Below are 25,349 nucleotides of genomic sequence, written 5' to 3'. Positions count from 1 at the left end.
CTAGAGCCCGCGAGCCACAACTACTGAGCCTGCATGCTGCAACTACTGAAACCCGTGCACCTAGAGCCCATGCTCTACAACAAGAAAAGCCACCACAATGGGAAGCCTGTGCACCACAATGAAGAGTAGGCCACGCTCACCACAACCAGCAACGAAGACCCAACACAGCCAAAAATAAATAATTAAATATATAAAAAAATCTTAAAAAAACAGACACAGATGTGAGACTGCAGCTGTTTCCTATTACGTATACATTAAAATGTTTGCCAAAATGTAAAAAAACCCCACTGTTTTCACTAATTTTTTTGGAAAATATAACTTTAAAAATATTATGTTTACATGGGATGACATTATTTTATTTAAATAAAATAAAACATTTAAAGATTGTTTTAGTTTCTAATAGAGTAATTATCAACAGATATAATCCACACAAACAAAAGCTCTTTGGGATCCTCAATAATTTTTCAAGAATGTAAATTTTAACATCAAAAAGTTTGAGAATCCCTAGAGGAAAGAAAGTGTTACAGATTTGAATTTTCCAGGTACCTCGTGGTCTTAACCTTCCCCTGTGCTTCAGTTTCTTTTATCTCTAACACAATACTCACTCATGTGACATGAGCAGCTATTAATTTCTTTATTTTCTTAACGTTTATATGTTGTATTATGTCTGTATATAAGGACTGTCTCTGGAAGAATACACAATAAACTGGTCCCAGTGGTTCACCCTCGAAAGGGGAATTGGGAAACTGGGAGAGGTGGCATCGTAAACCTTTCTGCTGTGTTTTTTAATAAATGCATGCATTGCTTATTTTAATATTGAGCAATTAAAAGTAAAATAACACTTTTGTTTAGATGGATAGGAAACAGAAGTCGGCTCAAGGAAAGTAGTGTTGATTGACAATTAAAAAAAAAACAACACGCGGGCTTCCCTGGTCGCGCAGTGGTTAAGAGTCCGCCTGCCGATGCAAGGGACACGGGTTCGTGCCTCATTCCGGGAAGATCCCACATGCCACGGAGCGGCTGGGCCCGTGAGCCATGGCCGCTGAGCCTGTGCGTCCGGAGCCTGTGCTCTGCAACGCGAGAGGCCACAGCAGTGAGAGGCCCGCGTACCGCAAAAAACAAACAAAGAAAAAACACGCAAGCTTTCCATGCCCACCGACGCGCAGCTGACAAACACTTGGCGTAGGTTCTGCCCGACTCGCGCCCAGCCCTCAGGGCTTAAGCCCCGGCCCATCAGCAGCCCCGCCTCGTCGCACAGCACCCGCTCCTCGAACGTCACATCCGGCCGACCAGCTACCCCGAGCTCTCTCTGGCTCCCGCCTTCGCCCGCTTCCGGTCGTCGTCGTCGTCGCCGCTGCTGCCGCTGCTGCCGCTGCTGCTGCTGCTGCTGCTGCTACTGCTGCTGCTGAGGCTGCTGGCGGAGGCCGGAGGAACGGGCGGCGGCGGCGGCGGCGGCTGAGAGGGCGGCGGCGGGAGCGGAGCGGGACAAGGGAACGAGAGGAAGCGAGCGAGGAGCGAGCGGAGCGCGCCGAGCCCCGCCCGCCCTTCCGCCCGCCGGAGCAGCCGAAGCAGCCCGGGCCCCCAGCCGCCGCCGCCGCCGCCCGCCCGCCTGCCCACCCGCCGGACAAAGCCCGAGAGCCCGCGTCCAGAGCCATGTCCTCGTCCGCCGGCAACGGCCACCAGCCCAGCCAGAGCCGCGCCATCCCCACCCGCACCGTGCCCATCAGCGACGCCGCGCAGCTACCTCATGACTATTGCACCACGCCCGGGGGGACGCTCTTCTCCACCACGCCGGGAGGTGAGCGCCGGCCGCCCGTGCGGCCCTCACCCGAGCCTGGAGCCGGCTCCCGAGCGCGTCCGCGCCAGCCTCCGCGGTGTCCCCTCAGTTTCCCGCCACGATCCTTTAACTCAGGGCGTGTCCACGCTGGCCGCTCCGGCCACCCCGGCTCCGCCGCAGCCCCACCAAAGCCCCCGTGAGACAGCTTTCGGGAACCTTAACTTCGCGTTCTCTCTCGCCTGCAGCTCGATTCAGTGCGTGCCCACTCTGGGAAGTGGCTCTCCTGTAGCGAAAAAAAGCCCTTGTTCCCGCCTCGTGGCAGGTTTACGCACTCTGCCCAGTTTTCTGCCGCCTCTCCTCCTGCTCCGGGGCAAATTCGTCTACATTTGGCCTTGCACTCACTCCGCATTACCTCTGCCTCTTACGTATTGTGTCGTTGTGCACATTGACGCTTGATTTTGGAGCCGTCTCCCGGGCCTTTGTAGAAAGGAAGTTGGGGAGAGTAAGTCGCTCCTGGGACGCTGCGATGACTTGCTTAGCTGCTTTTAGAACACCAGGAGAAGGCTGGAATGCGGAGTTTGGAAGCCTCGCCCAGTGTTATCCTGCTTTGACAGCATTGTTTACTTTGCTGGACCAGGCCCCGCGGGTGGGGGGAGTCCCCAGGCTGGAGGAGGAGTGATAAAATAGTGCTCAAGTAATAGTGTTGAGGGTAGAGCGCTGGCAGCCTTGAGGGTAGGGTTTTGGCGGCGCCGCCTTTGGAGGTAGATCGAAGAGGGCGTTCGTTGTCAAGCAGGGCACCCTTGCTGGGGGGCTTGCTTGATCCTGGGGAAGGGGCAATGCAGAGCGGGGTTTCTGAACACTGCTTTTCAAAGTATGACCAGAAACTGTTTACAAGGAAGAACACTGGGGTAGAGGTGAAGAGCGTTGAATTAATTGGTCACGGGAAAAGGGAGCTCAAAGGTTGTCTTTCCCCTCACTGGGCTTTTCTCCAGAGGGAGGAGACTGGACTGCGATCTTGAAGGACATTATGAAGGGAATGGTGCTTCATTTTTAACTTCGTAACTTTGCCTTTTGGTGACGGCCTCTGGCTAGAGGGTTGGGACTTTGCTGGCAGCCCCTGCAGTCTGCAAGATTGCTAGCTTCGTTCTTGTGGGCTGGGCTCACCAGTTGTACTACAACCAATCCCCTGCAGTTAGGCCTGGGCGATCCTTTAATCGGTTGCACAATAGCAAGGCGGTAGAGTAAGAAGACCTTGCCAACAGGGGATAAAAATCTAGGAGAGAGCTCTACAGAGGAATCCAGCCAGGCCACTCTAGGGGTGGGGTGGCTGCCTTGGAAGACTTTTAAATGACCCAGGCAGGAGAAGTTCATTAATAAGTGTGGAGAACTGGGGTTAAGGACGTTATAACTTTGCAGAGGAGTGGAGTTTCTAGTGAGGTGGCTTACCTCATTGGAGAAACCTCCCTCCTGACCTGATCTGTTCAAGGCCAGACCCTGAACATGCTGAAATCTTCTGGCCTTTTAATCGTGAAAGATTTTGGCAGATCAGAATCTGCTCCAGATAGGGTTGTCTTGAATTTGAACTGACAGCTTTTAAGAAATGGGTACTGTTTTCCAAGGTGATGGACAGAGATTTATAACTTCTTCCAGAATTCTTTGTGAATTCCGTAATGCCTGTGCTTCCAGCAGTTCAGAACTTATGTCATAGTAGCAACTGCACTCAGATATTATTTCTTTGAGGAAGGAACTAAACTTTTAGCTGTATATTAATCATTATTCCCCTGAAGGAAGAGCCACAGGGACACCCTTTTTGGCATATTTCAGACAGCCAAGCTACAATGCTTTTAAAGTAAGGGCATAGTCTTTAGGCGTACTTTAAAGATAGAAGCCTGGGGCTTCCCTGGTGGCGAAGTGGTTGAGAGTCCGCCTGCCCATGCAGGGGACATGGGTTCGTGCCCGAGTCCAGGAAGATCCCACATGCCGCGGAGTGGCTGGGCCCGTGAGCCAGGGCCGCTGAGCCTGTGCGTCCGGAGCCTGTGCTCTGCAACGGGAGAGGCCACAACAGTGAGAGGCCCGCGTAGCACACACACAAAAAAAAGATAGAAGCCTGTCTCATAGTCTGGATTAGTTCCTACAGTGCTTGGAAAGATTCTGCCAGAAATACTGATTCATTTATCCTTCCTCTCTGTGTACACAGACACTACTTCTTTCTCAAATATCACTGACCCTGTCTCCAGATTCTACACTTCTTTTTTTAAATTAATATATTTATTGGCTGTGTTGGGTCTTTGCTGCTGCGGGAAGGCTTTCTCTAGTTGCGGTGAGCAGGGGCTACTCTTCGTTGCGGTGCACGGGCTTCTCATTGCGGTGGCTTCTCTTGCTGCGGAGCACAGGCTCTAGGCACACGGGCTTCAGTAGTTGTGGCGTGCGGGCTCTAGAGCACAGACTCAGTAGTTGTGGCGCACGGGCTTAGTTGCTCCGCAGCATGTGGGATCTTCCTGGATCAGGGCTGGAGCCCGTGTCCCCTGCATTGACAGGCGGATTCTTTTTTTTGCGGTACACGGGCCTCTCACTGCTGTGGCCTCTCCCGTTGCGGAGCACAGGCTCTGGACGAGCATGCTCGGCGGCCATGGCTCACGGGCCTAGCCGCTCCGTGGCATGTGGGATCTTCCTGGACCAGGGCACGAACCCGTGTCCCCTGCATCGGCAGGCGGATTCTTAACCACTGCGCCACCAGGGAAGTCCCAGTTTCTACAGTTTTTAATTTCTGTTTTAAATACTTGTCATCTTAGCTCATCTATTATATTGAGCCAATATTTATTGGTAGAGCACATTGTCATCTTTAAATTTTTAACACAAAGACTTACATAATGTGTTTATAAGATACAGCACTGTTGTGATTGGATTTAATCACTATTTTATAGCAATTAACTCAGTGCTGCCTAGATGTTCAGTACTTACTGATTTAGTTTCCCCCCCGCTTTGGAAAGTTTCCAATTTTCTGATGGTTTGTTCATCTCTTTTGTTACATTTCCCTCTCTCCTCTCATGTAATTTTCCTTCCCTGAACCACGGTTGTTATTTGGTCACCTCTAGGCACCTGAATTAATCCAGTTAGGTACCTTAAGTGAGTTTTGTGGGTCTAGCGAAGTGCTTTGCACAAAAGGGGACTACAGACAAAAGTAGGAAATGCAGTCTTTGCTCTGAATGGTCTTAAAATCTTGGTGGGGGTTAGGGGTGGAAAAGCTTTTTAGTTCTAAAACAAAAACTTTTAAAGAGTCAAGTGCTAACTTATATATTTCAGACTTGAAAACATTTAGAAAAGCGATAGAAGGCTTGTATTGAAAAATCTATTTAGTAGGAAGGAAGGGGATTAGAGTTTTCTGTCTCAAACTTCTGGAAACTTTCTGGAGTGTCATACACATGTCAGAGCATTCCAGGATAACAGTTGATGTGCTGAATGCCCTAAATGATCAGACTGGGCAAGGACATTCACAGCACAGCGAACTTATCACCTCTCCCCACAGAGGATACAGCTTACCCTTGAAAAGGTTTCTCAAAATTGTATTCCTGTGGTTTGGAAAATGAGAGTTGGGTGAAAACATACTTGCTGTATTTCTCATATTTTTAGAAGTGTACATTTTCTCATTATTAAGGAAGAGTAAAATTTTCGAGTAAATTCAAAATGCCCTTGGATTTTATTTTGTTTTGTTTTATCTGCCTGTGGAGGAATGGGGATGAATGACGTTTGTTTCTAACTTTGAGAAGCTGCTTCTGGCCTCAATGAAAGGTAAAGTTACTGAAGTCTCCTTCACTTTTGTGACATTAAGAAGGAACCTAATGCTTTCATTCTGTAACTGAGAGAAATTAAGTAACCTGTTAGTGTCATACAGCTAACTAATGTCAGTGGGTAGTCGCAAATTTAGTGTCCTGATACCTAGTCCAGTTTTTTCCTCTCTTGTCTTAAGATGTGTATTTTCCTAGGAAAGGAAGTTTACAAACATTTAAAAAGACTCTTCTACCTCTGGAATGCTAGCTAATGCGATTCTTTTTGTTATCTTATTTTTTTTAAGTTCTGAACTGTCTCCCTGTGGGAGGGTTGTGCTCTGGGGAGTGAGCAGAAACACAGAGACCTCTTTGAGCCTTTCTTTTTGCCTTTCTTTTCCTGCATAACATCCTCATCAGCTGTGGAAAAGTATGCTGTTGCCATAACAAGAGCACCAGAGGGGAACTAACTATGATGGTCTGAAATCTTGTTCATACTCTGTGCTTCCTCTCTGCCAGCTGGAGAGTTGCTGTGATTGATTGGTTCACTGAAGGCCATTGGAAGGGTCTGGGGATAAAGGAGAAGACAGGAAGAAGGGAAAAGAATCCACTTGGAGTGAGCCATAATAAAGTAAGAGTATTTGGGGGGAGTCCTGAGTGTTAATCTGATTCCTTTCTTGGGAGAAATGAATAGAGCTCTGTGTAGATATGGGGAAGGAAGGCCAGTTTCTCACTGTTATAAAATTTCTAATTCAGTGACCTTGGGCTGAGTTTATTCTAGGCCAAAACTTCTGAACCAGCAAGAGTACTTATTTGGCTCTCTCGTTTCAGTTATTAACCAAAGGACTTCATGATTACATGTGAGAAGTGTGTGAAAAACATGTTGAAAGTTGTCCAATCACTTTGCCTTGTGTTAGAGGAAGATGGCATTTACTTATCTCAGAGTAACAAAAATTAACATGTGTTGTCATTCCGGAGCAGATTTGGCTGTAGTCTCATATTCGTCAGCTGCCAAAGCATGTACTAGAAGATGTAGCTCAGTTTTGTGTTGGGTGCATGTTTGCTGATGAGGGACTGAATTCTGAGCCTGGGAAGGCAGCAGCCCTCAGCCGCAAGGCATATAGCAGCGTGATGTGTGGAGGGGAGTGCCTCTGCCTGCTCCACGTCAGTCACAGCCTGACGAGGGAAGACAGAGCTCGTCCAGGCTGATAGTGCACAACTCCCTTCTGCTCTCCGGAGGCCTGTGTGTGAACCGGGAAGGGTGAAACGTGATGAGTCTGTAAATTGGCACTACCAGGGTTGTTCCCTGGTGCAAAGACCTTGTGAGGACTGGAGTCTTAAAGATGATTTTATGGGAGGGGTCTTGCATGGTTTGGAGACAGTGTAAAGATTTGCAGATCAAGTCCTTTCAATTTTTCAATATTGTCTTGAATAATACTCAGGCTTCATGGATTTGTATGGACAAAAAAATATTTTGGTGTGTGGACATGTCATAACTAATGACTAAGGAATGTCAGGTTTTTTATTTTTATATGGAATCAGCCAAAATAATTTTGGAACTCAAATAGCTACAGTAGTAAATAACGTTGTAGGAGATGCTTCACTGCCAATCAGCAGTAAAGTAAAGGCTGTGATGAGAAAAAAAAAAGATTTGCAGATCAGACAAGGTAAAGTTAATGTGGGAAAGCTAGTTCATCTGGTTGGAGAGGAAGAGAGCCTGAGCAGGACAGTAGTTTGTTGGTGAAGGATAGATCTTTTTCTTGGCTCCCAAGTGTTTCGATGAACAAATTAATGTGCGGGACTTCCCAGGTGGCGCAGTGGTTAAGAATCTGCCTGCCATTGCAGGGGACATGGGTTCGAGCCCTGGTCCAGGAAGATCCCACATGCTGCGGAGCAGCTAAGCCCATGCGCCACAACTACTGAACCTGTGCTCTAGAGCCCATGAGCCACAACTACTGAGCCCACGTGCCTAGAGCCCGTGCTCCGCAACAAGAGAAGCCACCACAATGAGAAGCCCGCACACTGTGACGAAGAGTAGCCCCTGCTCCCTGCAGCTAGAGAAAGCCCTTGCGCAGCAATGAAGACACAATGCAGCCAAAAATAAATAAACAAAAGTTTGTTTAAAAAAAAAAGATTTTTGCTTATCTATTTATAATAAAACAAAAGTCAGTTGAAACTTGCTGTCATTCAACTTATTGAATAGGTAAGGCCTAGGCTACCATTTTCAAATTTGTTTATCACAGAACTTTGTTTTGCAAAGATCCCTTAAAACCTGTGTTATAACACCCAGCAGCTATCTATCTGATGTGTGGCTCGTTTTTAAAGGACCTCTTCACCTGATACTCAGGCTACAGTTTGAAGCCAGAAGCTCAGAAATTTATAAGTGTTTATATCTGAATAAATGATCTTTCAGATCCTTAGGACAAATGCCCCGACAAACTGAAGCTGTTCATTTCATTGAGTAGTTTTTAAAAGTAAAATCCTTAACAAGCAAGGATCAATTAACTGGAAAATACAATTCAATTCTTATAGATTCCTTGGGATTATCTATATACAAGATCACAGTTGCCTGTGCATAGAGATAGTTTTACTTCTTTCTCACCAATCTAGGTGCCCCATTTTGTTTTGTTTTTCTTGCCTAATTGCCCTGGCTAGAACTGGAACCTTTAGTACAGTGTTGAGCAAAAATGGCAAGAGAGTGACAACAGATTCCCTTGACTTGTTCTCAATATTAGGGGAAAACCTCCAGTCTTTCATCGTTAGGTAAGATGGTAGCTGTGGTTTTTCGTAGATGCTCTTTATCAGATTCAGGAGGTTCCCTTTTATTCCTAGTCTGTTGAATGTTTTTATTATGAAAGGGTGTTGGGTTTTGTCAAATGCGTGTGTGTGTGTGTGTGTGTGTGTATGTTGCATCTATTGGGATGATCATGTGATTTTTGTTTTTTATTCTATTGGTATGATGTATTATGTTAATTATTTTTAGATGTTGAACCAGCCTTGCATTCATGGGATAAGTGCCATTTGGTCATGGAATATAATCCTTTTTATATATGTTGCTGAATTCAGTTTGCTAATGGTTGAGAATTTTTGCATCTATATTCATAAGGGATATTAGTCTGTATTTTTCTTGTGGTATCTTTGTCTGGTTTTAGTATCAGTGTAATACCTCATTCAATTTTAATTTTTTTAGAAATGGCCTGCTGTTTATAGCAGAAGTGAGCACTGGTGAAGATAGACCATTGCTCTCTAGGTTCTAAGAGGTACCTATCAGAAAGTTTGAGAGGCTTGTGGTTCATTTTAAGATGTCATAATTAATCCTTTGAGCTTGAGAAAGGTGCTCATCTCATTACCAGAGAATGTTTATGTTAGAGCCGGGCTGCTTTTACATTGAAATGAAACCACTCTCTGGTCTGATAAGTTCCTAGAACCATTATGAAGAAGCAGCACTGAAAAAAAGTGACCTAGACCAGTGATCTCCAGTAGGCTTCTTTGCCTCTTATGAACTTTATTGATGAGTTCCTCACTATGAGTAAAAGTAGAAGACATTGATATGTATATATGCATTGTTTTTATTTTTATTTTTTAAGTGCCCAAGAGGAGTGAACTTGGGAGGAAAACAAGAAGTGGGAATGAAAGCCAGGCTTGAATCTGAGTGCTTTCCTCATACCAAAGCAGTGAGCAAACCTTCATTAATAATTAGCATTACAGAGGCTGAACCACAACATCTGTGAAATCTAATCCAAAGAATTGATCCAGGATGCAGTCAGCAGTCTGGCAGATCCAACCAGCATTTTCCTGGAATCAGAGCCAGGCATTTCTTGAGAAAATTTATTTCAAGATGAATGTTCAAGCCCAAACAGACGTGGACATATTTGATGTACTTCATTTTGATAGACTTAAAATCAGTCGGCATTTATTTGAGATTAGTTAGTGGTTTGTATACCACTTTGGACCTGGTACTAACTAAAAAGGTCATTTGTTTCAGATCATTTTGCAACCAAGACTCAAGAGAGCCCGATTTGCTTAGAGTACCTTGCTTATTTGTGTCGGTCTCCTGGCTCCTGTGTCACTGTGTGATCTTTCTTTGGATGCTAGTTTCTCCATCTGTAAAATGACAGGCTTCTGCCAGATGCTGTCTAAAGCCTCTTCTAAGCGCTGGACCTTCTGCATAGGAAGATGGTCATTATCAACTTCCCTTTCAGCCTAGGTTTGTGTTCTGCTATGGCAGTGTCCTACGTGATTGGGCAGGGAGCCATCCTTTGACATTAATATCTTGGAAATCTTTATTGGAGTTAATCTTTATTGGAGTTAATCAAAGGACCATAAGGATTGGCTTTTCACAAACCTTGGAAGTCTTCCGTTTGCCATAATTATTTAGCCATACTAAGTTATAATATACTCTGGCTCCAATTGTGCCTTTTTTTGATGTAAAAATTGTCCCTCTCATGGTTTTATTAGCATTTTAGGGATTTGCTGGTTGTACACAGTAAATGTGGTTTGGCCACCATCAACTTCTCTGGAGGATACTGGGTTAGGCAGCTTTTAGCCTCCTCTGGGTTATCTGGCATAGAGCTTTTAGGAGTCTGTCCTTTCATCCAGAGCCACCATGAAGAACAGATGTTTAAAACTGTAGTTCATTGAAGAATGTTCTCTAACACAGTCAATCAAACACAGGCCTTGTTAATCACCCTCTTAAGCTGGAATAATAAAAAGCAAAGAAAACCACTGTATTTGTAAGTCCTTTCTGTATTTTCACTTCTTATTTTCCCTTATTATTGGGGGAGACGGGCTTGGGAGGAAAGAGGGAAAGCGGCAGACTACCTTTCTGAGTGTATTGGAAACACTTGCTGCTTGTTCATCTTGTATCTGTTTCTGATCTCTTGGTGGGCCCTTACATGAGGCATAGATGGAGAATGTCAGGAATTTCTAATGGAATACTGAGGTTACTTGCCAAGTGTTTTGTTGTTGATGTTGTTGTTTTCCTTTCTAGATTTGAAGGATACCTTCTTCCTCATGGCTTTAGTGTCAGTCTGTTATGTATGTATGTATATTTGCAAATTATTTTTGAGTCATTTTTTTCCCCGATACCTTATAATGGGGTTTGCTTTTTTTTTAACACTTTCTCTTGGTCTTAAAAAAAATTTGATGGTGGGGGGTTCTTTAAACAACAGATTTATTCTGTTACATTTCTGGAGGCTAGAAGTCTGAAATCATATATATTTCTTATTGGAAAATATACATAACATAAAATTGACCATTTTAACCATTTTTCAGGTACCGTTCCATGATTAAGTACATTCACATTGTTGCGCAACCATCACCACCATCCATCTCTAGGACTTCTTTCATCTTCCCAAACTGAAACTTCATACACATTAAACAATAACTCCCCATTACCTGCCCACCTCCAGCCACTGGCAATCATCGTTCTATGTTCTGTCTCTATGAATTTGACTAGTCCAGGTCCCTCATATTCGTGGGGTCATAAAATATTTGTCTTTTGTGACTGACTTGTTTGACTTAGAAAAATGCCTTCAGTATTCATGCAATCACCCTTTTATTTTTCTTTTACATTTATTTTTTGTAACCATGAAAGTAAAGTTTAAAAGTCATATAGTATTAGGCTAATAACAAAAAGCAACATTCTCATGCCCCATCTCATCTCCAGTTCCACTCCCCAGAGAAACCATTTTAAACTCTTTCAGCCATTTCTTCTAGTGTTTACCTCTGGATTTCTGAGTAACATGATTTAATGCTATTTCTCAGTTTTAGATATTAACAGTTTCCTACTGTGGAAGATGAGGATTTAAATTTAGGTAAATATTAAATACAGACGTGACGTGACTGACTCTATTGGTTTCCAGCCCAACAGCCGTTCACTCTTTTTCCATGCTACCCCACGTTCCCTCATTTTTTTAAAGTGGTAGTGTGCCAAGTCCCAGAAGATGCACCCTGACTACTCTGTGGCTTCCCCAGTGTCTGGGCTGGCGGGCATCTGACCCAGTTTTGGCCTAAGGATTGTAAGCGGGAAGACCACTAACGCTTTTCTGAGAAAGATTTTCCTCTTTGATGGCTAAAGTCCCCTGCGGGAAGCCCTAGTTGACCCTACACTCTCCCTTCTTGCCTAGGATATTGTTAAGAGGGTATAGGTTCATCTCAGCCTTCTTGGAGGGTTTTGTCACCAGCTATTCAAGCTATTCAGTTTGGGCAAGTTACTTATTGTTTCTTTTTCTGAAGTGTCTATTTGCATGAGTGGATGCTTATTTCTAATTCTGGAAGCAGCCTTAGTTAAAGTTTTATGGTCAGGACCCTGCAAAAGCATACTAACTACTACCCTGTCAGTTAACCATGTTACAGTGGACTTTGTCTAGGTGGTTTTATTTCAGGTTATACAGTTTCTTGGGTGTATGTAGCTTAATATATGCATTAATTATCATTTAAACTAAGCTACTTGGTCTTGAAAGAGGCCCTTAGGCTTGAATGACCTTGTTTGTGTACTAACCATCTTCACAAGCATAATTTTGGGCCGCCTTTATTCACCCTCTTGTTCCCTGCCATTTGAAAATCACTAGTTTTTAGATCAAAAGATAGAGCCTTTTTTTCCTCCTCTCTGTTCTCCATCAAAGGGACTCAGTTTTACTCTCATGTTTTCCTAGGAATGTCAGCATTTAGAAAATGCTGGGTCAGGGTATTAGATTTATCCGAAAAAGTGGTCACCAAGGGATGAAGAATGTTTATAGATATCTAATGTTAACCTAGATCTAAAGATTCCTATTTGTTTTGAAATCCAAACATGAAGACTAAAGTAATATATGCAAGTGTTAAAACAAAATAGAAAAAGAAAAATTGAACAGAAGCACATAAAATGCAGAAATGCTAAGAGACTACTGCTTTTAACAGTTTCTGTTTATAGTGATTTTATTGGTTACACCGCTGTTACTGTAAATAATATACGTATACCACAATTTCTTGATTTCTTAACATTGGATGATACTGTTGACTCCCTATTATGAAAATGAGGCATATAGGACACTTTCATTACTTTCTATCCTCTCATTTTCCCTCCTCTCTCCATTTACCAATTTTTGTAGATTGTTTTATCGTTTTGGGTTCTTCTGGGTAGTTACCTTTAAAACTGTAAATACTATAGTTAAACCTCTTGTGTTTCAATCTGATAGTTTTAACTCTCCACCATATGAGATTATACTATCTACCTGTCCTGCCTCTACTTCCCTGGTAGGTCTGCCTTTCCATTATTTTTTACAATATCAAGGTCTGTAATATTTACATACTCTTCCTTAACTATGATAATTCACTTTTATTATGATTTGATTGTAAACATTGAAAATCAATAAATAGCATATAACGATACTATGAATTTTGTAACTTTTCAGTATAAAACCAAGGAGTATGATGATTTTCATAGAAAAGGAAATGGAACACTCACTGGACAGAAAAAGTTTCCACTGTCAATGTCAAATAGATTCTTTTTTTTAACACTCCATCAATTTATTAAAATCATGCTCCATTTTAATATTGTGTTATATGCAAGCTATGGATTTTTTTAACCTTCTTTAGGAATTTATGGTTAACTTTTCTCTAGTTAGTTGTGGATGCATTGGTTGATGTTGAATTGGGCTGACATAAATGTGGCCGGCAGTTGAAATTTGAATTATTGGAAGTTCTTGCTTCAGAAAATGTGTCTATGCACATGTATAAGAGACCCTGAATATTAGGTTTTTAATTGTCTTAGAATTCATATAATTTCACAGTAAACACAATATCTAAAAAAGGAAATATAAAGGGTTTTTTCCCCTGGCATTTTATTCATAGTCAGGTCTTAATGTTTTTCTTTTAATAGTTTTGGTTTTTTGAATGTCAAATGCTTTTCAGTTACACCACAGAATCCTTAGTCACATGTTAATTCCCTTTTTTTTGCTCTGTATCTGCTACAGTTAATTTTTTCAGCTTGCAGTGATCTAAAATTCAAACACTTAAAATACCGTGGTTTTGTACCCATATTTTCCCTGGCCATATTTAAGAACATTAACAGCATCAGTTAAGATCCTAGTTCTTCAGGGTGTCTTCTCTTCTGAATTGTTTATTTTGTGTGCATTTGAAACCAAATGTATCTTAAAAATCCACTAAACTATTAAAAGAAGTGAGTTTAGTAAGGCTGAAAGAAACAAGATTAGTATACAAAAACCAATTGTGTTTCTGTATACTTTTAATAAACAATTCAAAAATGAAATAAAATAATTCCATTTAAAATAGCATAAAAATGATAAAATACATAGGTATAAATTTAACAAAAAAAGCACAAAACATATACTGTGGAAACTAGATAACATTGTTGAAAGAAAGAAGACCTATATAAATAGACAATCCATGTTCATGAATCAGAAGATTTAATATTGTTAAGATGGCACTACTCCCCAAATTTATCTGTATATTCAGCACAATCCCCATCCAAATCCCAGCTGGCTTCTTTGCCGAAGTTGACAGGCTGACTCTAAAATTCATATATGGATCTTTAAGAGACCTAAAATAGCCCAAGCAATCTTGAAAAAGAAAAAGTTAGAAGACTCACACTTCCTGATTTCAGAAGTTGTTACAAATCAAGACCGTGTAGTACTGCCATAAGGATACACATAGATCAGTGGAAGTCCAGAAATAAACCCTCACAATTACGGCCAATTGACTTTTTTTTTAATTAATTAATTTTTGGCTGCATTGGGTCTTCATTGCTGTGCGCGGGCTTTCTCTAGTTGCGTCGAGCGGGGGCTACTCTTTGTTGCGGTGCACGGGCTTCTCATTGCGGTGGCTTCTCGTTGTGGAGCACGGGCTCTACGTGCGTGGCTCAGTAGTTGTGGCACACGGGCTTAATTGCTCCACGGCGTGTGGGGTCTTCCCCGACCAAGGCTCGAACCCGTGTCCCCTGCATTGGCAGGCGGATTCTTAACTGCTGCGCCACCAGGGAACTCCCTACGTGAATGTTTATAGCAGCATTATTCAAAGTGGAAACAACCCAGATGTCCATCAACTGGTTAATTGATAAAATGTGATTTATACATACAATGGAGTATTATTTGGCAATACAAAGAAATTAAGTACAGTTGATCCTTGAACAACGTGGGGGTTAATCCAAGTGTAACCTGTAGTTGGCTCTCTTCCTCCATGGATTCAACCAACACTGACCATATAGTACTGCAATACTTCCTGTTGAAAAACAGTTCAAACTTGCATTGTTCAAGGGTCAACTGTACTGATAAATGCTAAACGTGAATGAATCTTAAAAACCTGCAGGTGAAAGAAGCAGTCATAAACGGACACATATTGCTTGATTGTATTTTATGAAAAGTCTAGAATAGGCAAATCTATAGAGACAGAAAACAGATCAGTGGTTGCCTAGGCTGGAGAGGTTGGCAAAACGTGGGGAGGGACTGCTAAATGTATATGGGTTATCTTGGGGATGATGACAGTGTTCTAAAATAGTTTGTGGTGGGAATTCCCTGGGGGTCCAGTGGTTAGGACCCGGCGCTTTCACTGCTGTGGCCCAGGTTCAGTTCCTGGTCGGGGAACTAAGATCCTGAAAGCCTCATGGCACAGCCAAAAAAAAAAAAAGATTGTGGTGATGATTGCACAATTCTATGAATATACTAAAAACTATTGAATTATACACTTTGAATGAATTGTACATGAATTATATCCCAAAGAAGTTAAAAAATGTATTTTATTGCCCCTGCAAAGTCACAGGATTTCTTCAAAGTTTCTCTTATATCTGACACATTTAGGTAGAATTTCTACTACTTATTTCCTACTTGGTTCAATTATAATTCTTTAATGTTTATGTTGTTGTTAATATATAATTTAGAAATAGAAGGCTTGCTTTTATCCTGTGCTTTTTTTTCACCACCTCACCTCAGTTTCCAAGCTTAGTGTACTACAGAAGTGAGAATAATCTTGTTCCGACTTGCAACGTGAATATTAGTAAGAACATCTCACGGTGAAATCTCACCCTTCTGAAACCTAGCCATGGACAAAAGTGGAGGTGACACAACAAAATCCATCCACTAAAGCTCCTTCCCTTTGTTCATTGGAAAACCATCAGGCGCCTTCCCAGCCTACTTGCTCGTATTTTACATAGTGTTAAAATAAGCAGATCACCAGTTTCCAAACCCAACAGATTAGATGTATCAAGTTAGAATGGGTGTAAAGGGTGTACTGTAGACTGAATTGTGCTCCCCCCCATTCATATATTGAAGCACTGACCCCCACAATGTGATGATACTTAGAGATAGGGCCTTGGGAGGTAATTAGGTTTAGATGAAGTCCTGAGGGTGGGGCTCTCACAATAGGATTAGTGTCCCAAAAGAGACACCAGAGAGCTTGCTCCCCTCTCCCCCGTGGCAGGACACAATGAGAAAGAACTGTAAGGAAATACATTTCTGTGTAACACACCCAAAATGTGGTATTTGGTTAGGGCAACCAAACTAAGACATGGACAAAAGATGGTTCTTAGCCAAACAGTGAGGGAGGAGACAAGGAAACCATGGTGGGGAGGGCCATAAGCACAACCTGGCTATCTGAATCCTATTCGGTATAAGGAAAATACAGAGCACCAACTGAATAGGCCCTGAGACTCCCTACGTCACAACATAGTATAATAAATGAGTTTCATAATAATCAACCGGATTCATCAAGAAAGGGTTGGTTTTCAGTTTAAGGTGGTAAAAAGTTTTAAAATCTGTATTAGAAAAATTTCCATCCAAAATAGTTCAAATTATTCATTTTTCGAAAATTGAACTAAGTTTTCTGCTTTCCAGAATGATTCATTCCTCATAATTTCAGCTACCTTTTTGTTTGTTTGTTTGTTTTCTTTGGCTGCATTGGGTCTTCGTTGCTGCATGCGGGCTTTACTCTAGTTGTGGCGAGCAGGGGCTACTCTTCGTTGTGGTGCGTGCGCTTCTCATTTGCAGTGGCTTCTCTTGTTGCAGAGCACGGGCTCTAGGTGTGCGGGCTTCAGTAGTGGCACGTGGGCTCAGTAGTTGCGGCACATGGGTCCTAGAGTAAGCGGGCTTCAGTAGTTGCAGCACATAGGCTCAGCAGTTGTGGCTCACAGGCTCTAGAGCGTAGGTTCAGTAGTTGTGGTGCACAGGCTTAGTTGCTCCGCGGCATGTGGGATCTTCCTGGACCTGGGATCGAACCTGTGTCCCCTGCATTGGCAGGCAGATTCTTAACCAGTGCGTCACCAGGGAAGTCCTGCCTTTTTGAATTGTTACTAAGTTCTTATTTTTCAAAGCAAGGAAAGTAAAGGTAAATTTCTACTTTCCTTGTCCTAAAATTGTATTTGAAACAGGATACAAAACTTCTGTCTTCTTTAAACCCTGTTTTCCAGGAACTCGAATCATTTATGATCGAAAGTTTCTGTTGGATCGTCGCAACTCTCCCATGGCTCAGACCCCGCCCTGCCATCTGCCCAATATCCCAGGAGTCACCAGCCCCGGCACCTTAATTGAAGACTCCAAAATAGAAGTAAACAATTTGAACAACTTGAACAATCATGACAGGAAGCATGCAGTTGGTAAGAGAATGCTGGTATTAGGGACCAAGAGGGTAGCCCTGGGATTCGAATGTCAGTCTGCTGTGGGTTGAAAAAATGTTGATGCTTCACTTATAACTAATATTCAGTCATATGTCTCTAAGGTTCCCCGTACTCCCCTCACCAAGGCTTATTGAATTGTTCTGAAAACCCTGAGTTCTAAACCATAACCAGATCTAATCTAGGTGGGGGTTGGGGGGTGAGGAAGAATCCAAAATCAGGGAATGGTAAATCCCAAAGAGGACTCCTTGAACCTGGGCTTTGTTGGACTAAGGGTAACACACACACAGAGAAACAAAACAATTTAATAGCTCCCATTTCCATCACCCTCAAGAAACAGACCTTGCTTCTTACAAGAAGAACGTCATTTTTGTGGTGTAGGGCAGCGGTCCCCAACCTTTTTGGCACCAGGGACCAGTTTTGTGGAAGATGATTTTTCCATGGACTGGGGGGATGGTTTTGGGATGATTCAAGTGCATTACATTTATTGTGTGCTTTATTTGTATTATTATTACACTGTAATATGTAATGAAATAATTATACAACTCAATCATAATGCAGAATCAGGGGGAGCCCTGAGCTTGTTTTCACTTGCCCCTCACTGATAGGGTTTTGATATGTGTCTGCAAGCAGTTGATTTATTAGGGTCTCTGTGCAGTCAGACCTCTCTGCTAATGATAATCTGTATTTGCAGCCGCTCCCCAGAGCTAGCATCACTGCCTCAGCTCCACCTCAGATCTTCAGGCGTTAGATTCTCATAAGGAGCGCACAACCTAGATCCCTCGCATGCGCAGTTCACAGTAGGGTTCACACTCCTGTGAGAATCTAATGCTGCAGCTGATCTGACAGGAGGCAGAGCTCAGGCGGTAATGCGAGCAATGGGGAGCGGCAGTAAATAGAGATGAAGCTTCGCTCACTTGCCCACAGTACCAGTCCGTGGCTGGGGGGTTGGGGAGCCCTGGTGTAGGGAAAAGCAGTATGGTTTTTCACCCCGTTTTCCAGGACTGCCTATAATATTTCAGTAAATACTCCCCCATACTCACACACACACGTTTATTAATGAGTCCTCTCTGTGTCTGTGGAAATGGCCAGCTCCTGAAGTACACCTTGGATTGCACTCCATGACCCTTTTACACGAGCCAGCATTCTGCCTCCTCAAATTCCAAATGAGTCTTTAATGGACAAAGTGTCGATTCAGAGCAAGGCCAAAGTTCAGAGCCTCCAGAAGAATGTGCTGACTTGATAGATGGCCAGGTGCTCCCCAGGAGCTCCCGTTTGGTCAACCTCTGGACAAAGGGACACTCAGAAAGTTTTCACTTGTATCCTTTCCCCCAATTGCTCCTCCCTGTGGGTGATTTGACTGCCATTCTTGTTTTTCCCCCAGATTAAAAAGACTAGCCAAAGCAAAGCAGAATAGTTGTTTCAAGGCTGCAGGGAATGGGACAGTTTGAATTCCTTTTTGACCTTTGTGCAAAGGGAATTATAGTTAAAACTGTTTTTCTTTACCTCTTCATGCTTAACTTTTCCTGTTCTTCATTCTAACCAGGAGATGATGCTCAGTTTGAGATGGACATCTGACTGTCCTGCGAGGATCAGAAGAAAAGCGGCAACACTGACACATGTGTGTACCTGATTTGGCCAATAGGATCAACAATGCAGAGACAGAAGAGGCAGTATCAGCCATCCCTGCTGCAGTCTCCTGCTCCCCTGCTCCTTCTCCGGGTGCCAAAGGATGCAAAGATGAGCTGCATCTGACTATTTCTTCTCCCTATTTCCTGTTCCCCTTCCCAGTTAGACAGTTAGATTGAAGGCCCTTCGCATATTTCTGTAGAACTAAGCAGCCCACAGAGGAAAACAGTTAACCTCTGGTTCCCCCTTCCCTCCATTTTTTTTTTTAATCCCAAATCAAATATCAACCTACCAATAATTGGCTGGCTGGGAAGTCTGGGGAAGTGATATGGAGGTTTGATAGGTTCAGCATCATTCCTGTTCTTACCCTCTGTCTCTCCTCCCTGTCTTGCTCATGTTTCAGTGCTGCAAAAGTCTGAGTTTGGGGTCTTGAAAACCCTTGGAGGGAAACAGTAAACAGGAAGAGAGCTGCTTTCTCTTTTACCTTGAGGTGTTTGTCCTTGGGGACAGAACGCTGTTTGTACATCTCTGGTAGCATTACCCTGGGGCACTGTTTTGAGGTCCACTTCCCCTCCTTCCTCTGGGAGGAATGTCTTCTGTCTTTAGTATTATAGTTCATCTTCCCATTCGTTTACTTATCACAATTGTGCAAACATTTCTTAACTCTACATCGGAAGGGGGTCTTCGGTCACCAGTTGTTCTTTTTCCTCCCCTTCTCCCACCCCTCCCTGCTTGCATCTTGTTGCTTGCAATCCTTTTGTACTCTGAGCTATCCACGTGATTTCTCCTGCTCCCAGAGCAGGTCCCAGAGGCTCTTTGGATAAGGCCCGATATATTGGGTTGACCAAAAAGTTCGTTCTGGTTTTTCCATAAGATGTTACAGAAAAACCAGAACGAACTTTTTGGCCAACCCAATAGTCCTCTGCAGGATGATACCCAGGAATGACCTCGGAAGACATTGAACTGTTTGAGTACCCAGGCTCAGTAGTCCTTGTTTTTCAGTCCAGTGAGCATTGTGCTACTTGTTGTCTGTGATTTTTGAGTTTGAAGTTGACTTTCAGAAACGCTCTTAGAAAAGAGCTGAACTTCTTTCCTCTGTGGACCTGCTTTGTTTGGCTGCTGAGATAGATAAGCATGGGCTTAAAAATGCGTTCCTTCCGCTTTTCTATCTTTCCCATGGTACTCTGAATTTCCCCGTCTTTCACTCCCTCCCTCCCTCCTTCCTTCCTTCCCTCCCTTATCTCTGCCAGGCCATTTTTCAAATGTACATCCGGGATACCTCAAGTGTCGGTATCTGATAATATCTGTCACTCCTCTTAACTGAGGAGTGACCTTTTATTTTTAAGATGAGTACAGACCTATTTTTAGATATGTTTTCAGTACAATTTTGAACAGCAACTTTTTAATTACACATCTTCCAGTGTTAGGAGGGTGAGGATTGTCCGTAGGCGAGTCTGCTGTTCCACGTCACCATCCCTCGTCTTCCCTAGTCCCTTACGAGCTCTTTCCTTCTCGCTCTAGTTTTGGGTGTGCATGTTTGGAGTTTGTAAGTGGGTGGATTGTGAAACTGGACTCTTCTGCCTTCCCTGGGTTGTTCATGGAAACCTCATTCTTTTCCCTTACCCTTTGCTGCTTCATTCCCCATCCCGTGGTCCTGACTATTGACTGGCCCAGTAATCCTGGGAGAGTGACTCCCCTCATAGAAAGACAAGTAAAATAGCCACTGGTGTCCTGGGAATTTCTGGTTGGATTTGGTGCCCTGAACCCTCTTATTAAGAGATCAGATCCCAGGGTGAGAGTAACAGGCCAGTTGGCTAAGATAGAAAGCTGTTTTTCTTTTGAACTATGAAGAGACCCTGTTTGCGAATACATTTTAGACAGAAAGAAGGAAGGGTGTCTGAGGAACTTTGTTCTGTTTTCTGCTACAAAATGTGAAGAGTTCAAAAAGTGAAACCTTTTGTGATGGTTGATGTCTCTCAGGAATAAGCTGGATCTCCAAAGTTTTGGAGATGCTTTCAGTCTCAAAAAATTGATGAATGGAAAAGTATTTTTTGTTTGCTTTTTAATGTATCTCTGTTTTGATTTTAATTAAACTCCAAATTTCACTTTACATACTCTTGGAACAACTTAAGGTGCATTGGTAATTTGCATGAGAAGCTTGCTCAGGACCTCATTGTCCCCTGGGAGCTTGATTCTTTGGGAGTGACGCTTTCATCCTCCTCAGGGCCCGGCCTGGGCATCCTCTGGAATCTGACTCCACTACAGCGAGTAGTCGGGCTGTCAGCAGAAGCACGCGCCCTTGTTTGCTCTTTACTGCTGCACATGAAAACTCGGCTTCCTCACTGAGAGACGGGGAGTGGATTTAAAACATGCCAGCTTGAGTAGTCTTAAGATGCCATGTTCCCCTTTTTTGCTCTCTTGAGGAATTGCTGCATGTGGCCCCCTAATCAGAGGCCATATTTCTAGTACTTCTTGGGAGTGTCAGCTGTATAATATAGCAGCTTCCCAATCCTTTAGCCATCTCTGTAACGACCTCCATACTGCTTGGTGCAATTCCTTCCTGGAGGCCACTGCTACTAGAGATACTTTGGCCTCCATAAATCGGCATTTCAAAGATAATTTCACAAGGCAATAGATGAACTTCCAACAGATGACACTTTGTGCCATGCCTCATAGAATCATTTTCAGGGCAAGCCAGAATCCAGTAGGTGGTTTACTCCTGTATGTTTGGAAGGAATCTCACAGTTGAAGCCCTCAATGAATAATCTCTCTGGGCTTTTTCCTGGAAAGGGAACCCCCTTAGGGTAGCATTTGATTTAGGCGGTTCTTAAAATCTTATTGATTATTTGTACTTTTCTTCTTAGGAGAAAACCATGTTTCTGTACTTCTGGGGACAATCCATGTCGGTGAGAAATGACCTTGTCCAAATTCCAGCAGGAGACATGCATTGTCATGATTCTACCTCCTTCGTAGTGTGGTGCATTAAGTTCACCACTTCCTCATATTCTGTTGAAATAGCTATTGTGTTCTCAAGACCACAGTGTAGAGAAGCTGGCTTCTAGCTATTAGGCTTCCAAGCCAAGAGTTTTGTCCCTCCATCTGCGTTAGTTATCTATTGCTGTTTAACACATTACCCCAAAACTTAACATCTTAAAAGAGCAAACATTATCTGTCAGTTTCTGTGGTTGGGACCTGGGAAGCAGCTTCACGTGATGGGTCTGGCACAGGGTCATAGGAAGTTGCAGTCAAGATGTTAGTGGGGTCTGCAGTCACCTGGGCCTTGAGAATCCACTTCTGAGCTTTCTTTGTGGCTGTTGGCAAAATGCCTCAGTGTCTTTCTGTGTGGATCTCTTTTTAGGGCAGCATGAGTGTCCTCACAGCATGGCAGCTGGCTCCCCCTGAGCAAGTGATCCCAGAGAAAGAGGGCAAGGAGGAATCTGCAGTGCCTTTTATGACAGTCTCCGAAAGCACACGTCATCACGCCTTCCTATTCCGTTCCTTAGAAGCAAGCCACTAAGCCAGCCTACACTCAAGGGGAGGGGAGTTACACCCCACCTACTGCATGGAGCGGTATCAAAGAATTTTGGGTGTACTTTAAAACCACCTCGCCCCCAATAGAGAATGAAACCAGGTCAACAAGAGGGGGTAGGTTTAAAGTAGATGATATACTGAGAGAGGTGTTGTTACTGAAAACAGTTCTCTTAAGATGTGCATCGACAAACAGATGAAAAACGGATTCTCTCCCCATGGCTACTGCCAGTTTTAAGAGGGGAGGCAAGAAATGGCAATTCCCAGGAGAATGTATCTATACATTTGCCTGGTGTATACTGCCAGCAGCCCAAGGTTGCTTCTTTGTAAGTCCTTGGCTTGGTATCTAAGACTCAATACTGCTTGCTCGGTATCTCCTTTAGCCAGGAATTGACAAAGGGAATTGGATCTTTCTATTTGAGCTACTCAAATGGACTTAATTGGAGTCAGGGCTGTTAAGCAAAGGGAGCAAACTTGAATTACATTTTGGGTTACTGGGCTGAGGAAAGCTAACCGTTCTGATTCAGGGTGACATAGCTGAGAGCATCCGGAAGCCAGATCCCCACCAGAGTCGATGCTTGGCACCTGCTGTCACAAACTACACCAGCTGAAGCAGACTTGAGCCAGGTCTCTCACTCAAGAAGCCACTTCTCAATAAGTAGGGAACATCTGGGAATTAGAAATGTCTGTCTGTGCTTTATTGTTCTTTAAATCCACTGCAGGTTAACTCTGCGTGCCCACCTCATCCTGGGCTTCCTGATGGAAACGGGTTCTTAAAGAGAACCAGTGCTGTCTTCACCTGAAGAAAAACTTAGATGAAGCTTGTCAGTTCAACACGCGTTTAGTGAATGTCTGCTATGTGTTTCTGGCACCTGTGCCAAGTTTTTAGAGATTTCAGGCATCTTAAGGATGCAAATTCTTGTTTGGATTTATGCTCCAACTCTTCCCAGCATTTTATCTATAGCCCTGCTTGCTTTAGAGTATGCTTGAATAAAAAAGCATTGCTGCTGAGGCAGCTATAAAAAAAAAAGAAAGAAAAAGGTACTTCTTCCAGAATTAATGAACTCATCTTCAAAGCACCTTCAAATGAATTTTTTTCCGTCTGATTTTGAGGTGGAGTCAAAATAGGTGGTCTTTTATTTTTGCTGTTTGCGTTACCAGCTCTTTGGGTCTGTCAGACCTTAGGGGTATCATGTATCTTGGCTGCTTGCAGCCTGGGCCCTCAGCCCTTTACATTCCCCTCCAGAAGGGAGGCCCGGTGCTTTTCTCTCTGGGTCAAAACTTCCCCTTATCATGTTTCTGGACTACATGATAAGGGGAGCTATTTATTAATCTGCGAAACCCAATCTCTTAGCTGCCCATGATATCTAGGAGGGGGTAGTATTTGTTTTAAAGAAGCGTTGTCAAAAAAAACAAAAAAGAAGCGTTGTTTCCTTGGGAGGGCAATTTCTGTCTGGACTTTGAAGGGGGGCGTAGTTACCACACATTACTATCCCCACCGCTTTACCTCTCTCCCAGCTTTTGATAAAAGATGACATCAGATCTTGAGGCGGTCGGGTCACAATTCTTTAGAATGCTTATACCCCAGGGGCGTTTCCTGTTCTAGCCATGTTTCTCCAGTTGAGTATTGGCGTTTCCCTGAGGCTTGCTCACGGACATGTCTGATTGAAGAAAGACTAAGGATGGTTGATACAGTCATTACTGTCACCTTTCCCACCCTCTGTAATTTACATTTCTTTCTCTGGGCTGGTCCTGGAAGTTGACACCTTTTGGCAAAGCTTAGATTTAGGAGAAGTATTTCAAGTCCCTGTTCAGATGATCTGTGGTTTCTCTTTGCTTCCTCTGCCTGCAGCCCTGGCAGACCATACTGTCTGGATCCCCAATGGAAAATAGTACTGAGATGAAACACATTCCTGGGGTATTTAAACTCTCTCTCTGCCACCTTTCTAAGAGTGGGAGGCTGGCAGAGAGATGCTGCAGTGCTTGATAATCATTTGGCCACGTTGAAATTTCCAAAGGGAGCTCTTGCCGGTGCTTAAACCCCAAATTCCTGAACACCTGAGATTGCATGAATCTAGCACAGAGTATCCATTCTTGCCCCAATGTACCCCCTTCGTCTCCATCTTAATCTTTAAAACAAAACAAAAAACCCAAGCCCAGGCCAAGGGTCATTTTTACTTGAAACCAGGAGAGTAGGGGAGTAACACGAGAGATGAGGGGCAAGCTGTGTGGTGAGGCATCCTGCTCCTGGTGTGTGTTCCAATCACTGAGGACTGTGAGCCAGTGCCTTTCCTTCGCCTGGAGATGGAGCCCATCTCTTGCCACCTGGGTGAGGAGACCCTCTGCTACCCAGGGGCGAACCTTAAAGAGGGTGTCTTGGAGAGCCCAGAGGACACTCACGTTTTTCGGATGTCCATTTTAAGCATCTTTAAAATGTTTTATATATATTAAAAAAAAAATGTTCTTCCCTGTCGTTGTGCCACCAGTGGCCCAGTTCCATCCATTCTGAATGGAAAAACAGAGACTGCCAGTACTTTCCTTGGTCTTCCCTTCGTCTCCCTTATTGTGGGTATCCCCTTACCCGGCCTGTCCATTTCACTGTCGTGGATGGAGAACAGCGGGCACCACGCAGTCCTGAGGCAGTCCTGTGTGACTCCGTGATCAGGTTTTTGTTTCTTGTTTTTCTAACTGTCCTTCCAAACCAGCAAGTGTTTGGAAATTAGGGGGAAAGTTAAATTCTCACCAACGGTTGCTGTTACACTTGAATCAATAAAGATCTTGAGTATCACCTTGGTGTTTTTAATTTTTTTTTTTTTTTAAATTTCAGGTGAAATCCTGTTGACACATTTGGGCATCTTGCCTGGTGAGGAAGATGGGCAAAGGCAGTTGGCCACTTCATGTGTCAGTTCCTCTCAACATTTACGGAGCACTTTGTCCATCTGGCCCTGTATGTGCCAGGAGGTGATGTGTCCCTTCCCTAAGGAGCTTGGAGGTGAACACGTACATGCTGGGGCTGGATGCACCCAAGAAGGCCCTTCTTTAGGTACCA

The 25,349-nt window shown here is 43.5% G+C and overlaps 1 protein-coding gene across 3 annotated transcripts; it reads left to right on the top strand.

Moving 5' to 3' along the window:
* Positions 1–1,350: 1,350 nt before the first annotated feature.
* Positions 1,351–25,148, top strand: EIF4EBP2 (eukaryotic translation initiation factor 4E binding protein 2). Of its 3 annotated transcripts, none has more exons than XM_082855044.1 (4): positions 1,351–1,798; positions 16,940–17,125; positions 18,690–18,764; positions 25,128–25,148. In XM_082855044.1, the coding sequence occupies exons 1-3, from the start codon at positions 1,654–1,656 to the stop codon at positions 18,719–18,721; spliced, it is 363 nt and encodes a 120-aa protein (XP_082711170.1). In that variant the 5' UTR covers positions 1,351–1,653; the 3' UTR covers positions 18,722–18,764; positions 25,128–25,148. The 3 variants fall into 3 exon arrangements, with proteins under 3 accessions (XP_082711170.1, XP_082711169.1, XP_082711168.1); XM_082855043.1 differs by lacking the exon at positions 25,128–25,148 and adding an exon at positions 21,637–23,347; XM_082855042.1 differs by lacking the exon at positions 25,128–25,148 and having other exon boundaries at positions 18,690–23,347.
* The last annotated feature ends 201 nt before the right edge of the window (positions 25,149–25,349 follow it).

This window comes from Leucopleurus acutus (assembly GCF_964270905.1).
Source record: "Leucopleurus acutus genome assembly, chromosome: 14".
In the NCBI taxonomy this organism is placed as follows: domain Eukaryota; kingdom Metazoa; phylum Chordata; class Mammalia; order Artiodactyla; family Delphinidae; genus Leucopleurus; species Leucopleurus acutus.
The sequence above is the reverse complement of the archived record's forward strand: the minus strand, read 5'-3'. Positions and strand labels throughout refer to the sequence as shown.

What these genes read in the sequence shown, in the direction of transcription:
- EIF4EBP2 (XM_082855044.1), top strand. Translation starts at nt 1,654, where the DNA reads ATGTCCTCGTCCGCCGGCAACGGCCACCAGCCCAGCCAGAGCCGCGCC. An exon ending in CTTCTCCACCACGCCGGGAG is followed by an intron (nt 1,799 to 16,939) that starts GTGAGCGCCGGC and finishes CCTGTTTTCCAG; the next exon opens with GAACTCGAATCATTTATGAT. An exon ending in TGACAGGAAGCATGCAGTTG is followed by an intron (nt 17,126 to 18,689) that starts GTAAGAGAATGC and finishes CATTCTAACCAG; the next exon opens with GAGATGATGCTCAGTTTGAG.